Here is a 22,357-nt window from a genome sequence, read left to right as displayed (position 1 = left end):
AAAATATCTCTATTGATTATGAATCATTTCAATAAACAAATTCCATCACAACATTACTAGGAATAATTTTAAAAATCAACATCTAGACCAAGCTAAACCATGTAGTACGTCAATTTCTTGTGAGAGCTGTGCTGAGAATGGTGTACCATCCAAATACCTGGTTGTTGATAGTCCAGTGTGGGTACAGAGTGACTGATGCTGTCCTAGAACAGATGGGCTACAATTTGTAAATGCACACCAATATATGCAGCCTGCATGTAATTTCTTGTAAAACTTTTTATCTATGTGAATGAAAGATATGCAGCTATTATAATACAATGTGCATGTAAAAGCTTTGTCTGCTTAATAAAATTGCAAGCCTGTGTTGCTGATACTGATCATTTAAAAATCCGCATTGAACATGTGTGTTAATAACTGTTTATATAGACAGTATCCACTTTAAGATGTAGAAATGTGTTTCTATGTTGAATGAGCATTTGCCGAGATGATTTGACCCAGGAGTTTTGGCCTTCAGCCCATCAGTGCTCTAGTTCACCTGAATTCTAATCATCAACACCTGTAAACCTCTGTGTAAATACCTGTTTATTTGCATGTATGTTTGTTGCAAAGTATCAAGTCTATTTATGATTCTACTTCTGAGCTTTTTTCCCTTATTGCCTTATATTCCTGATTATTTCTTGGTTTTGCTCCTTGGCCTTGGTTTCCATTTGCCTTGTCTTTTTCTTGAACCTGTTTTGGCTATTTTTTGTATTTTGCCTTTTTTATTAAAATCTTTTATTTGGAGTCTTAGCCGCACACGTCTGATAAATTCAGATTCTTACAATGGTGTTCAATTTTAAGACAGGTATTTGTCAGTAACTTTTCTGAAATATTAGATTAAATTTTATACAGACTGATTGTAAAATAACAGAAAATTACCAGGTAATGAAACTGCCAGTACATTTTCCTTTTTTTTTTCCAGTGCAGCCCAGTTCACACCTAGGGCAATGCTGAAACCACACATGGCGATATTAGATACAGTTAATAAGCAACTAGGTCCCAACAAGAGCCCTTGAACCTAACAGAATCTGGGCAAAAGTCATTAAACTCCCAGCTTACCCTTACCAAAAAATAAAAGGCACACTGCAGCAGGTACACCAGATACTTTTACCTGGTTATTTTCATTATGATTAAGTAATCCTATTTCTTATTCAGTAATCATACAGTGCATTCTTAAGTGCACACTTCTGGTTCTGAAAATAAAGAGCTGTAAATGCATGCACTAGTCTTAAGGAATGTATACTAAATATATGTAACTACTGCCAACAGTGTACCATATTTTAATATAAGACATGACATGAATCAAAGTGTTTCAAAAGTTATCAAGATTTTTATTTAGTGAAAACAGAAGACAGTTTTGATGTTTAGTCAAAGAGAGGACAGCAGCTTTAGCTGTCAGCCTAAAAAATACTAGAGAAAGCCCACTATAGCAAAGTAGAATACAGAGGGTGAACTACTGCTAGTATGAACAGGTTTGGATGCAACTGTTCACACTAAGAAACAACAGACACAGTACTCAAAGTGCATTAAACAGAGTGAAGATGAAAAAGGCATTTGTTGTGATGAACTGTAAATACCAGGTGTAGCCAAGGCAACAGATTTATCCTTCTGGAAAACATGCTAAGTTGTAATACTTGGAAGTTTAAGAATAGGTGCTTGAACTGACATCAATTTGTGATTCATTCAATTTGTTTTCAAATGATAGAGTCAACATAAGGAAGGAGAACCAGATCAGACTCACTCATGAATGTTGAAAGTTTTTACATATGAACTCTGGAAAATGCCCAAAGTGGCAGAATCACATATGTAATGTACAGCTGGAGATTTTCAATGTCAGAAACATTTTTACCACAGAAAATATTCCTCTTGGTTTAGGTATGTGACAGCAGCTTTATAGTTTGTGCAGGAGGCTCTATTTACACCCGTAGTCACTCAAACATTATCCAGACTTTGTATTAGGGGGCTGGCAGGATAAAATCCAGGTAATGTCCAGTACAAACTATTCAGACATTCACCATTACACGTACATCCAGGTTAAGTACAGAAATTTCTGGGTTACTTTGTATATCTGTGTATATATGTTGAAAACCTTCTTGGACATTAGTGCTATAAGACATTACCACCACAGTATATACAAAGGATAACTAAGGGGAAAAAAGCAAGCAGGCCCCATATGCTGTACGTGTATTTAAAAAAACAAAGAAACAAAACCAAAAAAAAAAACTCCCTTCACCCTTCAGTTTCCAGGCTGAGCTTGTGGCATATGATGCAAGAGCATTTTTCTTTAATGTGGGAAAGCCAGTTTCACAGTGTATAAAAGATTTAACAGGAAAATAAATGTAGCTGATGTCAACACAGAGCCAGTATTGCATAGCTAAAAGAAACCACTTACATTGGCACTGGAATTGTGTGTCTGTTTACTTTTCAACTTTAACTCTGTAACATCATGAAGTAACTCTTTATTAACGTCCACCCCTCCTCCTCTGCCTTATTTGAGAAAAGCAACAAGCTTCTTCTCAATGTTGTCAAAAGAGTCTATTCCCATGTAGTCAGCCTGGCCTTGCTCCCAGCGTTGCTTACGCTCAGCCGAGGAGATTGGGGCAGGGGTGGTGGGCTCACTCTGTGGCAACTCCTAACAGAGAGACAGAGAAAGATATTAAAATTCAAAATGGGAATAAAATGAAAATAAATGTCCTGTGTGCATTTTAGACACAGGATATGTTGTTTGCAAACCACCATAAGATTATGACGTATAACATGTATGTGTGTTTACTTCAAGTTTTATATAATTTTATATCTACCCTACAGCCCACCATCCATCCCCTTACCTCACAGCCAGAATGGAAGGGCTGATCTCCGTATTCCTGCTGCAGCATAGGCACCACACAACTGCAGTAAAGACTCCACCACTCCAAGAGGAAGCCTGAGTGCATGGAGGCCTCCTGAAGGTCCCCCCTCACCAGCTTCTGCTTGGGGTCGTACGTGTAGTTCCATGGTTTTGTCTTTCCCAGGAAGTGCACAACCTTGGCATTGGCTCCGTATCTGAGGACGTAAGACAATTAAAGGATGCACTTATACACTTCATAGTGTATATAATGAATGCTTTGGGTAATGTATTGTTTGCTTGGCTGCACAAAATGACAATATATGAAGGAATAAAACAGGCTTATTTTCACTATGAATCCACATATTTAGCAACTTCAGTCAGATATTTTAGTATTTAAAACATTTTAAAGTGTATGAACACTGAACTGTAGAAAGAAAACATAAAAGATGTCTAAGTACAGAAACTAATCTGTTTCCACTGGTGTGTGCATATCTGGAGACGGAGAGGGAGAGAAACAGAAAGAATGTGTCAGAAAAAAAGAGCATGTGTCAGAGAAAGAAAACACTGCTCCTTACTGTGTTTCACATATATGCTGGTTAGGATGCGAAAACTGCCCAGTCCAGGGGTTGCTGGAAAGTTAGAACTAAGCGTGCTATGTGCAGGGCTGTCACTAGAGATGAATTATTAGACCGCAGTAAAGTTGGCTTGCAATTAGCGATGCAAATTTCTATTGGCTGTAACTGCTTAATGCAGTCATGTACATCAGCAAACACTGGTGCAGTTTGCTGTTCCTGATATGTGAATTCTCACGAAGTCACTTTCCACACACTACTTCGCCTATATTACTCACCAGCGTTTAATTTTCTAAACCTTATAACTTAAAGTTATAAAAATTAAAGCATTCAGAAGAATGAAACCAGTTTCAAACTAACACACCATCAGTAGCTTGTATACTGTGAGCAAGGAAAGTGATACATGTAAAGTGTAAAATAAACGCAATTTTTCATTTTGGCATGTGATGTTCAATACAAATGATATCCAAAATCCATAAAACTTAGATTAAGCAGTTCTCGATTTGTGAAACACAGTTCGGTGTATTTTAACGTGTTTTACACTTCTACTCGTGCTTTCATGTGTCACAATAGTGTTTCAAAATTTAGGACAATTATTGAGCATTAATTCATATAACGTTCATAACTGGCCATGTATTGAGATTAAAGCTGACACAAAAAACATTTTTCTTATTTGTGAAATATTTAGTGTAGTTTGAAGCATTGGACTGAAATGTTATTTACACTAACAATGTAATTAAAAATTCACTTGTTTTAGGCATCTGATTTGTGAAAATTTTCACAAACACTACAGAAACAATAAGCCAATACTACAGAAATCTGTGAATATGGAGAAACATATTTGTGAATTTCACAAATGAGGAAAATGAGTTTGTGTGCGCTTTTATGTCAATAGATAGTCATTGCTCTAAGTTAAATTAATTAATGCTGTTTATTAGCAACAACAGTGGAAATACTGTATTAATACACAGGTAAAACATGAATACAAATGTATATCATTCAAACACACCAACCTGTATTTGTGAAAGATTTCACAAATTAGATAATGCCTAAAACCAGTTAATTTAATTCCATTGTTAGTGTAAATAGCATTTCAGTCAAAACCTCCAAATAATCATCTTTAATTAATGAAATATTTCACAAATGAGGAAAATATTGTTTGTGTCAGCTTTAATCTCAATACATGGGCAGTTATGAAAACTATATGAATTAATGCTCAATATTTGCCCTAAATGTTGAAGTACTGTATTGCGAGACATAAAAGTGTAGTGTATGTTGTGTATACACTGTGATATATATAAAAATATATATTATATATATTTATATATTGTGTTTGTAGCGTTTGACCTTGTTCAAACTCTTATGATTACTGATGTTTGACTAATGATAATAATTACAATTTTATGATTGACTTAAATAATTAAAACATTAACAAGTAGTTAGAGAATGAATACTGTCCTCGCTACGTGAGTTCTTCAAGATCTTCAGACTTTTAATGAACAGACTCCACACACTGTGATTTCAAATAATGGAAATATTTATTAAAAAGAAAAAGAATATTTACTTAACATAGCATAATCTCAAAATCTCACGGCATCAACGCAGGTGAAGCCGATTCAAATTTAAAGATAAGCTAGGCGATATGACTTGTGACTAATGTGTTGCTAACTGAGATTTAATTAACGCATAAATTTATCAAGAGACTTAGTTCAATTTTCAGCTCTGGAAGTGCGTAGGTTTAGCTTACTTTTCGTCGATTCTCCACTACTCGACGGGTACAGAGGCTCTTTGAGGTCCTGGAGGTGATGGAGTCCCGCTTAGTTCCCGCAGTTCTTCCGTGGAAGTTTTCAGGCTGGGTCAGCGTGGAGTTAGTCACTCAGAGCGTGGTGACGCAGACGACAGGTTTCCCTCTGGCTCACTGTCCCGAGTAGGAGGTCACATCCATATGGACGCTTTGGATGAAAAGTTTCGCTGGTTCTTGCAGATCCAGAACTGAAAATTGAGTCAATAGGCTTATACTTATTTTACGACCTTCTTCTATCTCAGCGGTGTTTCTTACTCTGGTCACGAATAAGTTTCACCTGCTTTGATAAGTCGTGAGATTAAACTTAGATTGGGCGATCAAACATAAGTACAATAAAAAGAACAAAGGATTATTTGGAGTTACTTGACGTTACTTGTAGTTTTTTTTTTCACACTGCTAGCTGGCGCAAGGCGTCCCCTGGAGCTGAGTGAGGTCCTTTAGAGTCTTTGTTTCGTCGGCGTAAGAGAGAAGAAGAGCGTCGCGCTTGGAGAGGTTGAGCGCAACGTGAGGATGTCTCCGAAAACGGCCGAAGAGAGAGTTGAGAGCGTAAGAGCAGTTAGAAACTAGAGATAGGTTGGAAGTTAGAGAGAGTAAGGCAGAAGCTTGAGAGACCGAGAGCGGAAGCTTAAGAGAGACAGAAATGAGTCGGCACTCTCTTTTCAAAGGTGGCGCGGTCACGCCCAATTGGGAGGTGTCCTTTCTTTGATTGGATCCTGGGTCTGAGGCTCACGTGACTTGTTTCACGTTTCAGAGAGAGAGAGAGAGAGAGGGGAAAGATTCACGTATACACAAAATTACTTATACATGTTTGTGATATAGCACAATGAGTGTACTGGATTATTAATATCAAACATCTACGTATATATATCTTGGGTATTTTATGATTACATCCCACTACAATATTATGCTAGAAGATACTAATTCGTTTCCTTAATCAGAGACAGAAACTTTCTTTCATGATTGAAACAGTAATACACATCACTTCATTGGTTGGTAGACGTTCATCTGAGTTCAACCAAAAGGGTTGACATTAATACATATTTGCATAAAACATGTTCATAAACACTCGTTGCGCTCGTTATGCATTTAGGAGTCAACAGGGCGAAACACGATTTCGCAAACTTCCACTTGGGGCCGCTGATGGTCCATGCTGTTCGTCCTGTGCGGATGGGTTAACAGGAGTTCAAACCGAGTTCAGTCCCATTAGCCATCTGTTGATTTCTGCAGGAGATAAGGTTTGCCATCTTGACGCCGCTCGTCATAAAGAGTCCTTTTTAATTCCGGTTTTCACCACTTTGTTTGATCTTCTCTTTGCCTAAGAGCATAATAAACTGGGGTGTTATCTGGGGGCCGTAGCCAGGCGTCCTTTGATGCAGGCCTTAGTTGTGTGCGTGTGTATGTGTGTGTGTGTGTGTGTGTGGGGAACAGAGTTTGTACGCACACACACAATCCTGTGGAATGTGGGGTTCTGTTCCGAACAAAATCCTTATTAGAGTGGAGAGTTCCTCACTCAGAACCTTTCATTTCTTGATTTGATCCATACTCCACTACAAAAGCATTAGTAGAAGTGTAAAGCTCATTAAAATACACTGAACTGTGTTTGTGAAAGCACTGCTTAATCAAACAAGGTTTTATGGATTTGGATGTCATTTGTAATGAAATGTACACTTCTCTGTTTGCTGTAAAGGTGCTGGTCATAAAATTAGAATATCATGAAATTTTTTTTTCACAAACTGATATTTAATGTGTTTATTTCTTTTAATTTGATGATCATAACTGACAACTAATGAAAAAAATTAAATAAAAAAAGAATATCCTTGTGAACAACTCATTATTGTTAGGGTCGAGGGGTGCGGACTGACAGATGCGGACGCAAACGCTAATAACACAGACTTTATTTAACAGGAAATAAACAAACAAACATTAACGAACTAGAGGGCAAACACTAAGCGGGGAAAGAACAAGACTGAGAACGAGAATCAGGAAAAAACAGTACGAAGAGCCATACAATACAAAGAACAACTGAACGAAACATTACCAAGAACAAGGCGAACATTACAAAGAACAATACAATCCGAAGAACAACTGACATAGCAAACCATACGAAGAACAAATGAACCACAACAGGAAGTGAGGGAAGAGGACTTACATACAACAACCAACAAGAAACACCTGAAACGGATAACGACAGTGACGAACAAGAAGGCGGAACAAAGGCGGGGCATGAACAACAACGAAACAAAGCCATGTGTTGAGATCAGGAAAACAGACGAGACAAGGGCGTGACAGATGCCCCCTCCTGAACGCGCAACTCCCGGGGCGCGTAACCTAGACCCCCCAGAAGCTGGTGCAGGAGGGAGCACGGACAACAAGGCAGGAAACCCACAAGAGACAGGACTCAGGACAAGACAGGAACAGACACAGGAAATGAAGCTGGGGACAAGGGACTAGACAGTAACGGACACTGGACAGAACTAGAAACAGGAGAAACTCGTGACAAGACAGGGTGCTGGACCTTAGACTGAACGAGAGCGATCACATGAGACTGGACGGGGTGCTTAACATTGGACAAGACACTGGAAGGGAACAAGGACTGGACGGGAGACAGAACAGATGACGGGACTGAGGCCGGGTACTGGGACTGAGCTAGAGGCAGGACAGAGGGTTGAAACAGGGACTGAGGCAGCAAAGGAGCAGAGACATGGGACTGAAACATAGACTGGACAAGTGCTAAGACTGAGGACGGATACTGGGAGTGAACAGAAGACTGGACATGAGACCGGACAGAGGGTTTAAATGGTGACTGGACAGGAATCGAAACAAAAGCAGACACGGGTAGAGGGACAAGGAGAGAGACAGGAACTAGGACAGGGACAGACAGGGGAACCAAAACAACATGGGGGTGCCCAGGACTGGCAAATGTCTGAGGGGAAGTCTGAGGAACCAGCCTGGGCACAGTTCTGGGGATCAGCCCCGAAGTCCTTGGGGCCGTCCCATAGACACGACCAAGAGCAGCCGGGGCCACAGTCATGGAAGCAGAAACGGCCGTAGCCACAGTCACAGGGGCAGAAACGGTCGTAGCCACAGTCACGGGGGCAGAAACAGCCATAGCCACAGCCTTCTCTGGGGCATGTGCGGCTGAGGAAGCCGCCCTCTCTGGGGCATGTGCGGCTGAGGAAGCCGCCCTCTCTAGGGCATGTGTGGCTGAGGGAGCCGCCTTCTCAGGGGCTGGAGCGGCTGGGGGAGCCGCCTTCACAGGGACTGGAGCGGCTGGGGGAGCCGCCTTCACAGGGACTGGAGCGGCTGGAGGCACCGCTTTCATGAGGACAGGAGCGGCTGGAGGCACCGCTTTCATGAGGACAGGAGCGGCTGGCTGTGCCGCTTTCACGAGCACAGGAGCAGCTGGCTGCGCCGCTTTCACGAGGACAGGAGCGGCTGGCTGTGCCGCTTTCACGAGGACAGGAGCGGCTGGCTGCGCCGCTTTCACGAGGACAGGAGCGGCTAGATGCGCCGCTTTCACGAGGACAGGAGCAGCTTGGGTGACCGCCTTCATGGAGACCTCCAGACTTGCCAAGAGGCTTGCAAGGTTCTCCTGGATGTCAGGAGGGAGTGCAGAGAGGTGCTTGGGAGGCAGGGGGCCCTGCAGCGACGTCCGCAGAGGCAGGGGGCCCTGCAGCGACGTCCTCGGAGGCAGGGGGCCCTGCGGCGACGTCCACGGAGGCAGGGGATTGTGTTGCTTGCCGGGCTTGTGCTGGAGCTGTAGAGGGTTTAGGGGGCTTGACGGGTGTACTCATGAGATCCCCCAGAGGTGCACCCCTGTTAGCCTCACCTCCGTTGTCCTGGGGTTGGAGGCTAACAGCCCCTACCCTTAACCCCCCAAAAAAATTTCCCCGGACCTGAGGGGGTAATCCACCAGCGAGGGGGAGACTCCAGCACGCTTCCTTCGCCGACTCCTTCGACTCACACTGGCGCAGTTACTCGATACACGAGTCGACTCCCCAGGTAGAGGATAAGTAACCGCGCCAGGCATGAGCTGGAGCCGGCTACTCCACTTCACTGCCCTGTCAAACAAAGTCTTTGTGCTAGCTGCGTCCTGAAGTGGGTCGTTCATTCTGTTAGGGTCGAGGGGTGCGGACTGATGGATGCGTACGCAAACGCTAATAACACAGACTTTATTTAACAGGAAATAAACAAACAAACATTAATGAACTAGAGGGCAAACACTTAGCGGGGAAAGAACAAGACTGAGAACGAGAATCAGGAACAAACAGTACGAAGAGCCATACAATACAAAGAACAACTGAACGAAACATTACTGAGAACAAGGCGAACATTACAAAGAACAATACAATCCAAAGAACAACTGACATAGCAAACCATACGAAGAATAAATGAACCACAACAGGAAGTGAGGGAAGGGGACTTAAATACAACAACCAACGAGAAACACCTGAAACGGACAACGAGAGTGACGAACAAGAAGGCGGAACAAAGGCGGGGCGTGAACGACAACGAAACAAAGCCATGTGCTGAGATCAGGAAAACAGACGAGACCAGGGCGTGACAATTATATACAGGTATAAACAAACCCCTCTAGAAGGGACTGACTCCATTGGCTGCAGGACTAAACGATGTACAGATAACTCTGGTTGCTGATTGGCTAAAAAAAAGGTGACCACCAAAGAAAAGCGTATTCTTTAGTGGAGCTGTGGAGAATCTGCCCCACGAGAGAGTTGACTATTTCTGTCCCAAACCATCACCAAAACAGTGTGACCTCAAAAATACGCAACAAAACGCATCCCACATTGGTTCAAAATGGAACGCATATTCCACATAAGGGACGATTCCATATTTTACAGTATGTTTGGCAACAATAAGTGTAGGTATTCAGTCAAGAAAGCAATACAGGCCGTTAGCTAATGGCATGAAATAGACATTAAGTAACAGCAGCAGCTCCTCCAGGTCCTAGTGTGCCCAAGTTTCATTATATTGTTAATATGGCATTATAGTATTAATACGTCCATGGCTTTATATGCTGTCTAATTACGCAGCCCTACATTTTGTTTTGCGCTTCTTATTTCATACTGTGGTAGTACACTATATAAGACTACTATATCAAGGAACCGGTATAGTGACCAGCACTAAGCACCAGTAATAATGCTGGACCTCCATGGGGTTACATATGCTGCCTTTAGTTTGATGAATTCCCTTTGGTTTGAAAAGGACAATAGCTTTCACTTTTGCTTCTCTGAAAATGTACACTATCCTGCTCCAAGATTATTATTTAATAAGTACCACAAAATAAATGGGGACACTGACTATAGGTGTGAGTCTTGTTCAGAAACTAGTGGCAAACAGTCCTGTATGCAATGTGGCGAGATTAAGCCACAACAGTTTACAAGCTCACTAAATCATCCACTTGCCATCTGTTGCATGCTGTAAATTCTTTCAACAATTCATTAACTGAATTACTACAAAAACATTGTGCCAGACATAAGATATATGGACATGACAGCTCTTCACAAATACCTAGAGGATGTTCTGATTCCAAAAACCATGGCTCAGGGGGCCTAATATGAGGGTATGAGCAATCAAAATAAAACAGGTTGTGCCTGTCATCAGATGTATAATTACTATTACAAAAAAAAAAAAAAAAAAAAAGAACCCAAGCTGTTATGCCCTCAACGCAGCAGCACATAATCCATGTTGCTGGGGCACATTTTTTCCCTCTCTCCATCAATAATATCTAAATGCTCACACCCTGCAACAGTGAGGTGAAGACCTTAAATAAGCAACTATATTTTAGGCTTGTGGTGTGCATGTTGCGGACATTCAAGCCCTGAAAGACCTCTGACTCCACTCTCTGCCTGACCCCTGAGATTTCAGATGCCTCAGGGCCATGTTCATCTGACCTTCGTATCTTGTTACTGTGCACTCTACATCATGAGCTTCAAGCAGAAACCCAACAGCAACGACAGGATTATGAATCGACAATTAAAATAGTCAGGAGTATATTTGTTAGTTTTCCTGTTTTATATAAAGTGTTTTATAGAATTTACTTTCTTATTATACACAAACAATGGAGAAAATACATTTTAAGCCTCAAATTGTAAGGATTACAATTTTGTTTCATGTGTTGTAGGCTGCTCACAGAATTCTACATAGAAATGAGCTCTGGAAGTCAATAAGATGTGTTCCAAAATCATCCGTGTCAGGGTGTAGGAATAAAGAAATCATTAACCATTGGTCCATATCTGTGAAAACCTAGGAATCACCTAGAAAATTCTGATCTCTTGCATGTACATGGAAATATTAGTTCTCAACATGTATTCATTTATCTTCTACTCTGCTTCTGGGTAGGGTTGCAAAATTCAGGGAATTTTCAAAGTTAGGAAAATTACCATGGGAATTAATGGGTAATTATGGGAATTAATGGGAATAAAATGGGAATATTTGAAGCTAAATGTGAGAAACTTGCATATAGTTGGTAAAAAAATATATACTGAAGCATAATCTATACTGAAACTAAAATAATTAGATATCAAAACAGTTAAACAGCGAAGCTGCTCCTCAATCCCAGGCACATGGCACATTACACACTGAAGGGCTATTGAGACCACACCCCCTGCACTGTTCATTCCTGCATCACATGTACAGCATATGTCCACATGATTTCTAGAAACCTGACATTCACCACTACTGAAAGCAAACGTTTGGACCAAGGTAAGTTTTGATGAGGTTCACATTAAAATATTTAGGCAACTATTATCTAGTATCAAGGTGTAATCTCATAGTTGCTTTGTATCTGATAAATAAGAAAAGCTAAGTGAGCAATTTCATATATGACACTAGATAACCAAGGCTAAGATGCTAGCATAGTAAGGCTAACACAGGCTAGCTACCTATATTTGTTTCCCTAAACATGTTTATGTAACCAACAATTAATACTTATTTATTTAATATTTGAAGATCAAATCATTTTATTTAACAGATGATACCACATGCATCAACTTTGACATCACAGGTGTTATATTATTTATTTTATTGGGGGGGCGAACCCTGGGCTGGAACCTCTGTTCAAGAACTTCCTGAAGAATCTTCAGATGTTCACAGGCCAGCTGGGAGATAATCACTCCAATGAACACTTGGTCTACTTTGGGACCAACTCCAATTGGCTGTGCCTGATGTACCTCCAGTGGGAGTTGACCAAGGGACATCCTTATCAGATGTCTGAACCACATCATCTGGCTCCTCCCCTCTTTCCACTCATCATTTGTCTGATGAACAAATAAGGAGTGGAAATCACTGTCAAGTGTTAAAAATAGCAAAATGCACCCTTTTCCTTATGCTCTTCATAAACTAATTTTGGATGTTTGAATGCCTTTCACATCTCAAACTGCCTCGCTGCTGTTTGCCCAGCACCTTGCCTGCAGACACACAGTTTATTCACTTCTTGTTCTTTGGTGGTATTCACCATATTAGTGATATAGTCCATAACATTGCTTACTGAGACAGGCACATTTTTAATCCTACACTGCCAAGAAAAAAATGTACTGTACAGGTTATTAGTGTCACTAAATGTACAATGTACATATACATTTAAAGGTACAATTCACATAAAATATGGCACAATTGTGTTCCATTACAGTGGGAGTTTTTCTTAGGGGAGTAGCGATTGCCTGTCCTTGTTCAACTGTCAAACATACCAGCTGTATACCAGGTACCTGGTATGTATAGTTGCATACCAGGTGACCAGCATGAGGCGGAGAAGAAGCATTTTTACAATAAAAAAATAATCTACCAAACACAAATGTCCTTACATTTGTGCTATGTTTATATATATATAAAGCACTTTAACCAGTGTGCCTCAGCCATATACTTCAGGTTTTTACATGCTAATGTTGTGCAGAAAATACAGTCCACATAAAAAATAAACATTATTTGAATGTTTTGTTACAAAATAAAAGCCGAAAATTACCTTCAGAGAACCTAAAAACACATCTTCAGCATGAAATGTGTCGCCAATGCAGCATTTAAGGTGGAACAGTAAAATATATATAACATTGTCATGTGAGTGATTTACTGAAGGCAAAAATGTGTTTTTAAAAAGGTAGATAGCTACTTACAGGTAATGCCTTCTCTGGCTTGTGACGGTGCTACCTTACACAATCCACATGACCAATAATATGTGTGAGGCAGGCAGAGGAGAGGTAAAACATATATGGAGACGTAAGACTTATAAAAGAATTGTATCCAGTGTAGGGGTGTTTGAAATTGTATTTCAAGATTCTTCCAGGTGTGGACAATGTAAATTTAAATATCTATAAATATGTAAATTTGTGTAAATATGTTTAAATATTGAAAAAATTATGTAATGTTCTTGGCATTCTTTGTTCTTTGGTGGTAGGTCATCTAGTATTTCTGCATTTATTACCCACCCATCAAATATTTGTCTAATGGCGGTGTGGCAAAACTAGGCTTGCCTAGTTTCTCTTTGCTTGTTTCTTTGTTCGTATATATATATATATATATGTATATATATATATATATATATATATATATATATATATATATATATATATATATATATATACACACACACACACACACGCTCATAAAGAATGCATGTGTATGACCCTGCCTTAATCTTTATATAATTAAAATCTACATTAATCAAGTATGTCCTTGAGTATATGTAGCCTAATCCACACAAGGGGAAATAGGTACCAAAATGATAACACTTGTTTAAATAAACTCATATAACACTCGTTAAAATAGGCCTTAACAGCATCCTAATCGTGTGGAACTCCACGTTAGTGAATCGCTGCCCGAGACCGTACCCTACTCAAACTGCGGAATCCAGTAGTAGAGGTTCAGCCCTGACCCCATAGCTTGTACAGAAATATCTGGATCGCTCCTAGAGTTGAACGAATGCACGCAAGGCAATAGACGGCTATTCTGACTGAATTCTAAATTTGGTGGAAAGTTAAAGCCACATTGGATAAAGTGTTTAAAGCTTTTGAAAGTGGTAGTTGATGTGCATGTCAGGCTCTCTGCTAGATTGACCTCTGAGCCGAGGAGCAGCTGGTGTCCTTCAGGGGCAGAGCTAAAAAAAAAAATAATAATAATAAATAAAAATTATTATTTTTATTTAATTAAAAAACAAACAACACAGACCACAGACACCCTACGAACGCCGGTGAAGTTTTACTTCTCCTTTATACCTCAAAATCTCAATCCCAATATTTGCCACTGAGTTATGAACTCCTATTATAGGACGCAGTCTCTATTTGGCTCTTAATATGGGCAAGGATGCCATTTGCATCCTTGCATAGACTTGGCTGATGATAACCAAATGACAAAGGTCATGGTTCTTTCCCTGGACTCCCAGGAATTGCCCTTTTTTCCTGAGATGGGTGAGGATAACAGGAGTCCCCATAATCCATGCAACCAGTCTGACTCTGTATTCAAACACAACTCAAAAAGGTATTAAAGGAAGCCAATGCATTCCAAAATGAGGAAGAATGCGGGAAACTCTGTGGTGTGCTACGTAAATATCAAATGACTTTTGCAAAATATTTAATGGACTGTGGTCTCACTGCCATTCACTCAGTGCGCATTCCCACTCGTCTGGGTGCACCCCCAACATTTGACCGGCAATACAAAATTCCATTGGTATCATACGGACCGGTACAGGAAATCATTGATGACTTGTTTAAAAAAGGGCATTATTCGGCCCTGCAACAGCACACAATCAGCATTATGGCCTGTCATGGAACCCAATGGCAAATGATGCCTAAATATTGATTATCGGAAACTTAATTAACAGGTCCCACTGTCCTGGAATTCCAATGGCACAATTAGAGCAAGAGCTCCCCTCAGTCTGAGATGCTAAACACTTCTCCACCATTTATGTAGCCTCTAGATGCTGGACTATCCCTGTGGAAGCAGAAGATTAACACAAGCCAGCTTTCACCTTTACTAACCAAATAGAAGAGGACACCTCTTCATCTTCATACTGAAGCCCAGGAACCTTTGCAAGCACTAAAAGCAAAGTTTTGGCACTGCCCCATGCCTAATCTATCCTGACAGAAACAAAGAATTCTACTTAGAAGTAGGATTCTCTGACTACTGTCTCTGTATCTACTACATGACAAAGACAAACGATTCATAGCCTATGCCAGCAAAATTGTGTTGGTCCCAGAACACATTTTACAAATACAGTGACTGCGAAAAGCACTGCTAGCAACAGTTTGGGCAGTCAAACATTTCTCCAACCACCTAGGTGGTCAGAAGGTTATTGTTGGAACTCACCATCAGTCAGTCACTTTCCTGAACAGCCAACAAATTGAAGAGGGCATTGTGACTAGCACGTGTGTAGCTTCCTGGCTAATTGCTCTTCAAGCTTTGACATGGAGGTGCACTACGCACAAAACCCAAAGAGCCCTCTCTGCAGAGGACTCACCTCCTGCAGGCAATGTGAAGGAGATTTCCCTGCCAAATGGCACAAATTTCTGAAACCCTCATACCTACCGTTGCTAACCACCACTATTTTGACCGTAATACATGCAAAGATCACTTCATATGTAGAAGGATGTTTGTTCCACTGCGGGCACACACTAATGGCGGGAGTGGGCATTTTTGGAATAAACAGTTGGCCCTATGAGCACATTATGCGCTACAGTAGGTGGCATATTGGCCCCACATGGTAAGAGACATGGCTGACTATATCAAAGGCTGTCCAGTATGATGCCAATTTCAACAAATTCATCACAAATTTCATCAATGCACTCCATAGAGCCCCCTTTCAAAAGACAGGGCTATCTTTCCCTTGGTCAAACCTACAGATGGTGAAAAGCAGCAAATACTTTCTCACTGTCACATGGGTAGACTGTCTCCCTGCACCAAATGACACAGCACTAACCACCGCCTACTTATTGATGAATCACGTCTTCTCATTGTTTGGCCTACCCAGCTCTGTAGACTCTGACAGATGAACACACCTTATTGCCGAGGTCATGCAGCAGCTCTGCCAGCTTTTTGGGGTAAAAGCCAGATTGCACATTAGCCATCACCCTCAGGGCTCAGGTAGAGGCGGTCAACAGAACTGTAGTTAACATACTGAAAAAGTATGTAGCAGCGTATCAATGGGACTGGGACTTCAAGTTACCCTTAGTCCTGATGCCATTCGTGCGACCCCAAATGACACCACCAAGGTCTCACCTTTCGAGTTGATGACAGGGAGACAGATGACTCTGCCTCTAAACCTTCTGTATGAGCCAGGTAAAGTAGCATAGCAGTGGCCTCCACCAAACATCAGAATATGGAGGACTTGCAGAAACATCTCAGACCCACTTTTTGCACTTTTGAAGAAAAACGGAAAAAAGTTAAAGAAAAGAGAAAATGAAGCTAAGTAAGAAAGAGAGAAAAAGACTGAATAGAGGGAGGACGTTCAATCCTCAATTATCAAATCCAAGACTCAAGCCGAACCATTTAGCCTTACTGAGCATCATAGATCTTAATCTGAAGCCTTCTATGAACGTAATGTCAGTAAATTATAATCCTCATTCATTCATTATCTGTAACCGCATATCCACTTCAGGGTCACTTCAGGGGGTGCCAATCCTTCACAGGGCAACACACACATTCATTTACATTCAGTCACTCTAACCCACACCTTAAACTTTCTACTTTAAATTTCATTACAGAGCAAAAAGGGTATCGGCTGAAGCCAGCTCTCTTTATTTTGAAGCTATATTGAATGCTGTAGAGAAGAGGTGCTCAGATGCATGGTGATTCATAAGTAGGACTGAGCTAGACACATCCCAAGTCAAAGAAAGCTCTTTTGGAATCCACTTTGCATAGGGTTCACAAACAAGACCAAGTGCAATGTAAATATACACAGCACTTTATAATGAGATATTTGGTTACCTTTGGAATTTAAACAAGCAAATCCTCTTCTGTAAACTCTGCTAATCGTGAACATTTTAGTGTCCATCAGGTTTTTTTACGACTTTTTGGGGATTCTACAGTATATTCAGAGTAAAAGTTTCAACCCAGATGTTTTGAGAATAAAAGTGGAAAAATCCAGAGATCAAAATCAGAATAATTCAGAGATTCAAGTCTTTTTGAGAATAAAATGTTTGTGTTTGTGACTATTCAGTGTTTTGTATTTACTTACTGTTTGAATGCAGGGAGGTAAGTGTAAATGGCTATGCTGCTCATGTTGTAGATGAAAGGGAGATGTTTTGTGATATCAGCTGTTGCCCAGTCACTAAAGAAGCCATTGAGGACACCCTGATCCCCACCTGCAAAACAAAAAGTGCATGATTGTACAACAAACCCCACTTCCAGAACAGGGATCTCTGATGTTTAAAATTGTATTACAGGTTAAAGAAATAAAAGCCCAAAGAAAAAAATGCCAATGAATACTGACCAACTTAAATGTATTTTGAATTTACAAACGCATGTAGAAATTGATGTCTGCAACACACATTGTCATCTTTCATTTGAATTACAGTTTATTCATTTGGAATCTCAGGCTAATAATAGTTAACATTTTATAAATAGAATTTTGCTGGAATAACCATTGATCCCGCAAGGCTCTATTTTAGGACTGTTATTATTTACATTATACATGTTACTGCAAGGCACAGTTATAAGAAACCAAGACATTAGCTTTTACTGTTATGCAGATGACACGCAATTGTATATTTCAGCCAACCCCAATGACAAACACATATTGAAGAATCAGAGGACTGTGTAAAAGACATGAAAGGCTGGATATTGCGCAACTTCCTCCTTCTAAACAGTAACAAAACAGAGGTCCTGCTTTTGGGTTCAAAGGTGCCAAGAAATAAATTATCAGATTTAATTTTAAATCTTGCTGACTTTCCAGTTATACCTGGTTCAGCAGCAAAAAAATCTTGGCATCATAATTGACCTGGATTTATCATTCGATCAGCACACAGGTAGTATCACTAGGACAACTTTTTTACATCTTCGCAACATTGCCAAGATTAGAAAGGCCTTATCCCTGCATGACGCAGAAACATTAGTAGGTGCCTTTATGACTTCAAGGCTTGACTACTGTAACGCACTACTCTCAGGATGCAAAAGCAGACATGTAAGTAAACTTCAGCTAGTTCAAAATGCTGCGGTCATGGTCCTCACTAAAACTAGGAAATTTGAACATATCAGCCCAGTTCTAATCTTCACTTCATTGGCTGCCTGTTAAATTCTGTATTGATTACCAAATTCTGTTATTAACATGTAAAGCCCTACATGGGCTCACTCCTGAATACCTTCAAGATATTATTTCCTATTATGTGCCTCCATGATTACTCGGATCACAGAGTACTGGATTTTTAATAGTTCCCAGAATTCAGAAGGCCTCAGCTGGGAGAAGAGCTTTTTCTTTAAAGCCCCCCAACTTTGGAATGATCTTCCAGAAAATGTCTGGGACATAATAGTAATCTTCAAATCTAGGCTAAAAACTCATTTGTTTAGTTTAACATTTGGTAGCTAATGCTCCCCCATAGATAAAGGCAGCATATCCAGGGGTCTATGGACAGAGGGAATTATAGTAAACTGAGAAGCTGGTGCTGTAGTCCTTCACAAGATCACTCAGGTTTGTCGACGGTGGAGCAAAGGGATGCCAGCATTTCAGGATGCTCCTGCGTCTGTGTCCCCTTCTGGTTCTCTCCTTTTAGTTAAAGTTATCATAGTCAGATCTGCCGAAGTCAATAGCCACGCTCTGGAAATGTTCACATTTTCTGCTTTATATACACCCTAACAGATTAAATCTAATTCCATGCCTTTACTTTTTTTCAGAGTAAACGGTTGCGCACCTGTCCGCCTGGACACTGATGGATGACTGTCGAGCTCCTACCCACGCTCCAGGCACCACCAATTGCCTTGGAGCTGCCCACTAGACTAACCAGAGGAGGATAGAGCCTTGTGAGCCTTGGTTCCGCCCAAGGTTTCTTCCTCAGCTCTGAGGAAGTTTTTCACCCTTGGCTTGCTCACCGAGGGATTTTACATTTCATGTCAAAACTTTGTCTTCACTGGAATTCTGTGAAGCTACTTTGTGACATCAGTTGTAAAAAGCACTATACAAATAAATTTGATTTGATTCGAATATGCGAGGCTTTTCATTTTTACTCCTTAATTTGTGTAAACACACACACTCCATGGAGAAATACATATGTATCTGCATCAATAGCTTTAACACAAACAGACAATGGTATTATCACCTTTCGATCATGTTGTCATTCACATTCTTTGTATAAAACTGTCCTAACAACTTTCAAATGTCGCTATGCCTCACTTTCCTTAAACCTATGGCCTTTAATCTATTCATAGCTGTACTTTTATATTTTTTTCTGAAATTATTTGTTACCTGTTGAAGAGGAAATTAGCCAGCTCTTGCTCTGTTCAGTAGTGTTGCTGCTTGTAAACTGCCTCCACTTTTCAAACACAAGGCCAATATTTCCTCTCATTTCACTCTCTCTTGTCATGAAGATTTTTAGAAGGGCAACAGGACTTTTTGGATTAACTCTGTTCACTTGGCCATTTCATGGCTGCAAAACACTGTTTGTTGACCTGGCCACATGTTGGACCGTAAAATGATTGGACAAAGGGCAGGGTCACAGGCAGGACCTCAGCGGGCGGGAGCACCTGAGCGCTACTCCAGACTGGGCAGTTCTCAAAGAAAATATACTGCTTTAGCAATGCTGTGAGAGGCAGCAGTGTTTTACTTTGACTGTTTCTTAATGTATGATCACACACACAGACTAAGTACAGTAAATATCCTACAGATTGCTCCTTTAAGCCCATTGGTCCATTTTAATACTAAGTCATAAAAAATAATCACTTAATCATCACATCCCAGCATGTGCAACTGATGAATGTCGTGAGTCTATAAGCAATAAATTTATGTTTACATTTAGTCAGTTGGTCTGATTCTGCATCAGAGTTCTTCTGATAAAATGTATGATATTTCAGACAAAGCAATACTGGATAAACTTTTTCATGACTAATCGTTTTTTTTTTAGCTGCCACTCCCTGTCTGCACCAGCATTCTTCTAATAAGACATGATATTTAAAATAATGTAAAACTAGGCTAGGTTAATGACTGATTATGGTGTGATCTTGTCCTTGTTTGTAAAATCTGTTGTCTACTTACACTAACACTACATTTTTAAAAGAACTTCAATAAAGTTGTGTCCTGTGATGGTTTCCTCTATTTTTTGTGGCATTACACTAAATTCAGATTACAAAACAATTTATGTAAACACTGATATAGTTAAAGCTTGACTGAGTTATACAGTGAGGCTGTGTCCCAAACAACATATTATGGAAGTTTACATACTACACTACAGTAAGCACTGCTAAGGGTGGAATAATATTAAATGTTTTTTTTTGTTTTTGTTTTTTTACATACTATTCAGTGCAGATGTATGCAGTTTGGGACATGGCAAGAATTAACTTGCTGCATGTTTTCGGTGCTTTCTTACAGCCTGAATACAGCTAATATTAACATTCATTAACTCTCAAATCCTCCTATGCAAGACCCGCCTTTTCTGACTCGCTGCCAAAACATGTTAACCTCAATGGTGCACTTTCAAAATAAAGATTTTCCAAAAAAGCATATTTTTTCTCTCTGTGCATCTGTCCCCTACATCCCCCGTGGTTCCTAGGCCAATGAATGCTACAACCTCTCTAAACTGGTGAGAAGGGCCTTGTAGCAGACATATACTCTCTGCCTCACATGCACCACCAATTTATGATGTCATTGCACCCTGAAATACTAAAATACATTGTGTCTGTTGAGGAATACCTTTGCGCTTGATATGCGTGGCCGGTGTGAAAGACTACACTGATTAAATCAGTATATCGCCTGGTGTGAAATTAGCTTAATATTTAGAGGTTTCTAATATTTGTGTTTTGTAACTTCAAAATTTAGTTTTTGGCACATTATTTATTTTAATGTAAGTCACATTTTAGTTGACCTTTAGCTGTGTTTATTCATTTTTTTTTTCAGTTTTTAATTTTAATATAAGTGTTATTAAAAGTTTTCAGAATTGTGGTTTATTAAACCAAAAATTTTTACTGATCCCAAAATCTAGTACTGTTTTACCTCATATTTGTACAAAATTAAATAAGCTCAAGTAACTATAATCTGATACAAGAATATGAAAATTGCAAAGAATAAAATCTTGGCTGCCCTGTGAAGGACTGGCGCCCCTTCCAGGGTGTATTCCCGCCTTGCGCCCAATGATTCCAGGTAGGCTCTGGACCCACCGCGACCCTGAACTGGATAAGCGGTTACAGATAATGAATGAATGAATGAATGAATGAATGAAAATCTTGGCTTTGTCCCGTCTGATATTCCATAATGATAGAGGGATTTTGAAAATTACAACTATCACAGGTAAATCCTGTAACTCTTTCTACAGAGAAAACTAAAGCCTCAATGGTTGAATTGAAAGTATCTAAATTCACTACAAAATTTGATATTTGGAGTGTACCTTCTATCATCATCTGGACCATGAGACATCCTGAACCTGAAGAATGTGGTTTTGAGCAATCCCAGCTAACAAAATTACGTTCTCAGAATGTTCCCCTAACATTCCATTTTGGTTGTGGGAACATTACAACGGAATGTGAACTGAATGTGAATTTGTCCAGTTTTTTTTTTTTAACGTTCACAGAACGTTTTCTCAATTACAAAAACGTTCTGGGAACATTATTTAAACAAATAATTTAACGTTCTAGGAACGTTGTCTTGGAATGTTCTTAGAACTTTGCAAAATAATGTTCTTAGAACGTTCCCATAATGTTCTATTTTGGTTATTGGGAACGTTACACTAGAATGTTCCCTCAACATGATTTTGTCCAGTTTTTTTAACATTCTCATAACGTTATTCTCAAGTTACAAAAAAGTTTACACCAATAATTTAACATTCTAAGAACGTTGCCTTGGAATGTTCTTAGAATGTTCCCATAATGTTATATTTTGGTTGCTTTGGAATGTTCCCTCAACACTAATCTGTCCAGTTTGCTTAATATTGAAGTTAGGATAACATTCTCAGAATATGACCTCAACTTCAC

At 39.9% G+C, this 22,357-nt stretch overlaps 1 protein-coding gene across 2 annotated transcripts in view; it reads right to left on the bottom strand.

The window, feature by feature from the left end:
• Positions 1-1,383: 1,383 nt before the first annotated feature.
• The window catches only part of gyg1b (glycogenin 1b), a 94,139-nt gene continuing 73,165 nt past the window's right edge, over positions 1,384-22,357 (bottom strand). For both annotated transcript variants that reach the window (XM_066683071.1, XM_066683072.1), the window contains exons 5-7: positions 17,424-17,550; positions 2,868-3,081; positions 1,384-2,671 (exon numbers count right to left, since the gene is read on the bottom strand). In XM_066683071.1, the coding sequence (XP_066539168.1) occupies positions 2,528-2,671; positions 2,868-3,081; positions 17,424-17,550 (485 nt within the window). In that variant the 3' untranslated portion in view covers positions 1,384-2,527. The remainder of the gene's footprint in view (positions 2,672-2,867; positions 3,082-17,423; positions 17,551-22,357) is intronic.

The sequence above is a fragment of the Hoplias malabaricus genome, chromosome 10, assembly GCF_029633855.1.
Source record: "Hoplias malabaricus isolate fHopMal1 chromosome 10, fHopMal1.hap1, whole genome shotgun sequence".
Taxonomy (NCBI): domain Eukaryota; kingdom Metazoa; phylum Chordata; class Actinopteri; order Characiformes; family Erythrinidae; genus Hoplias; species Hoplias malabaricus.
The sequence above is the reverse complement of the archived record's forward strand: the minus strand, read 5'-3'. Positions and strand labels throughout refer to the sequence as shown.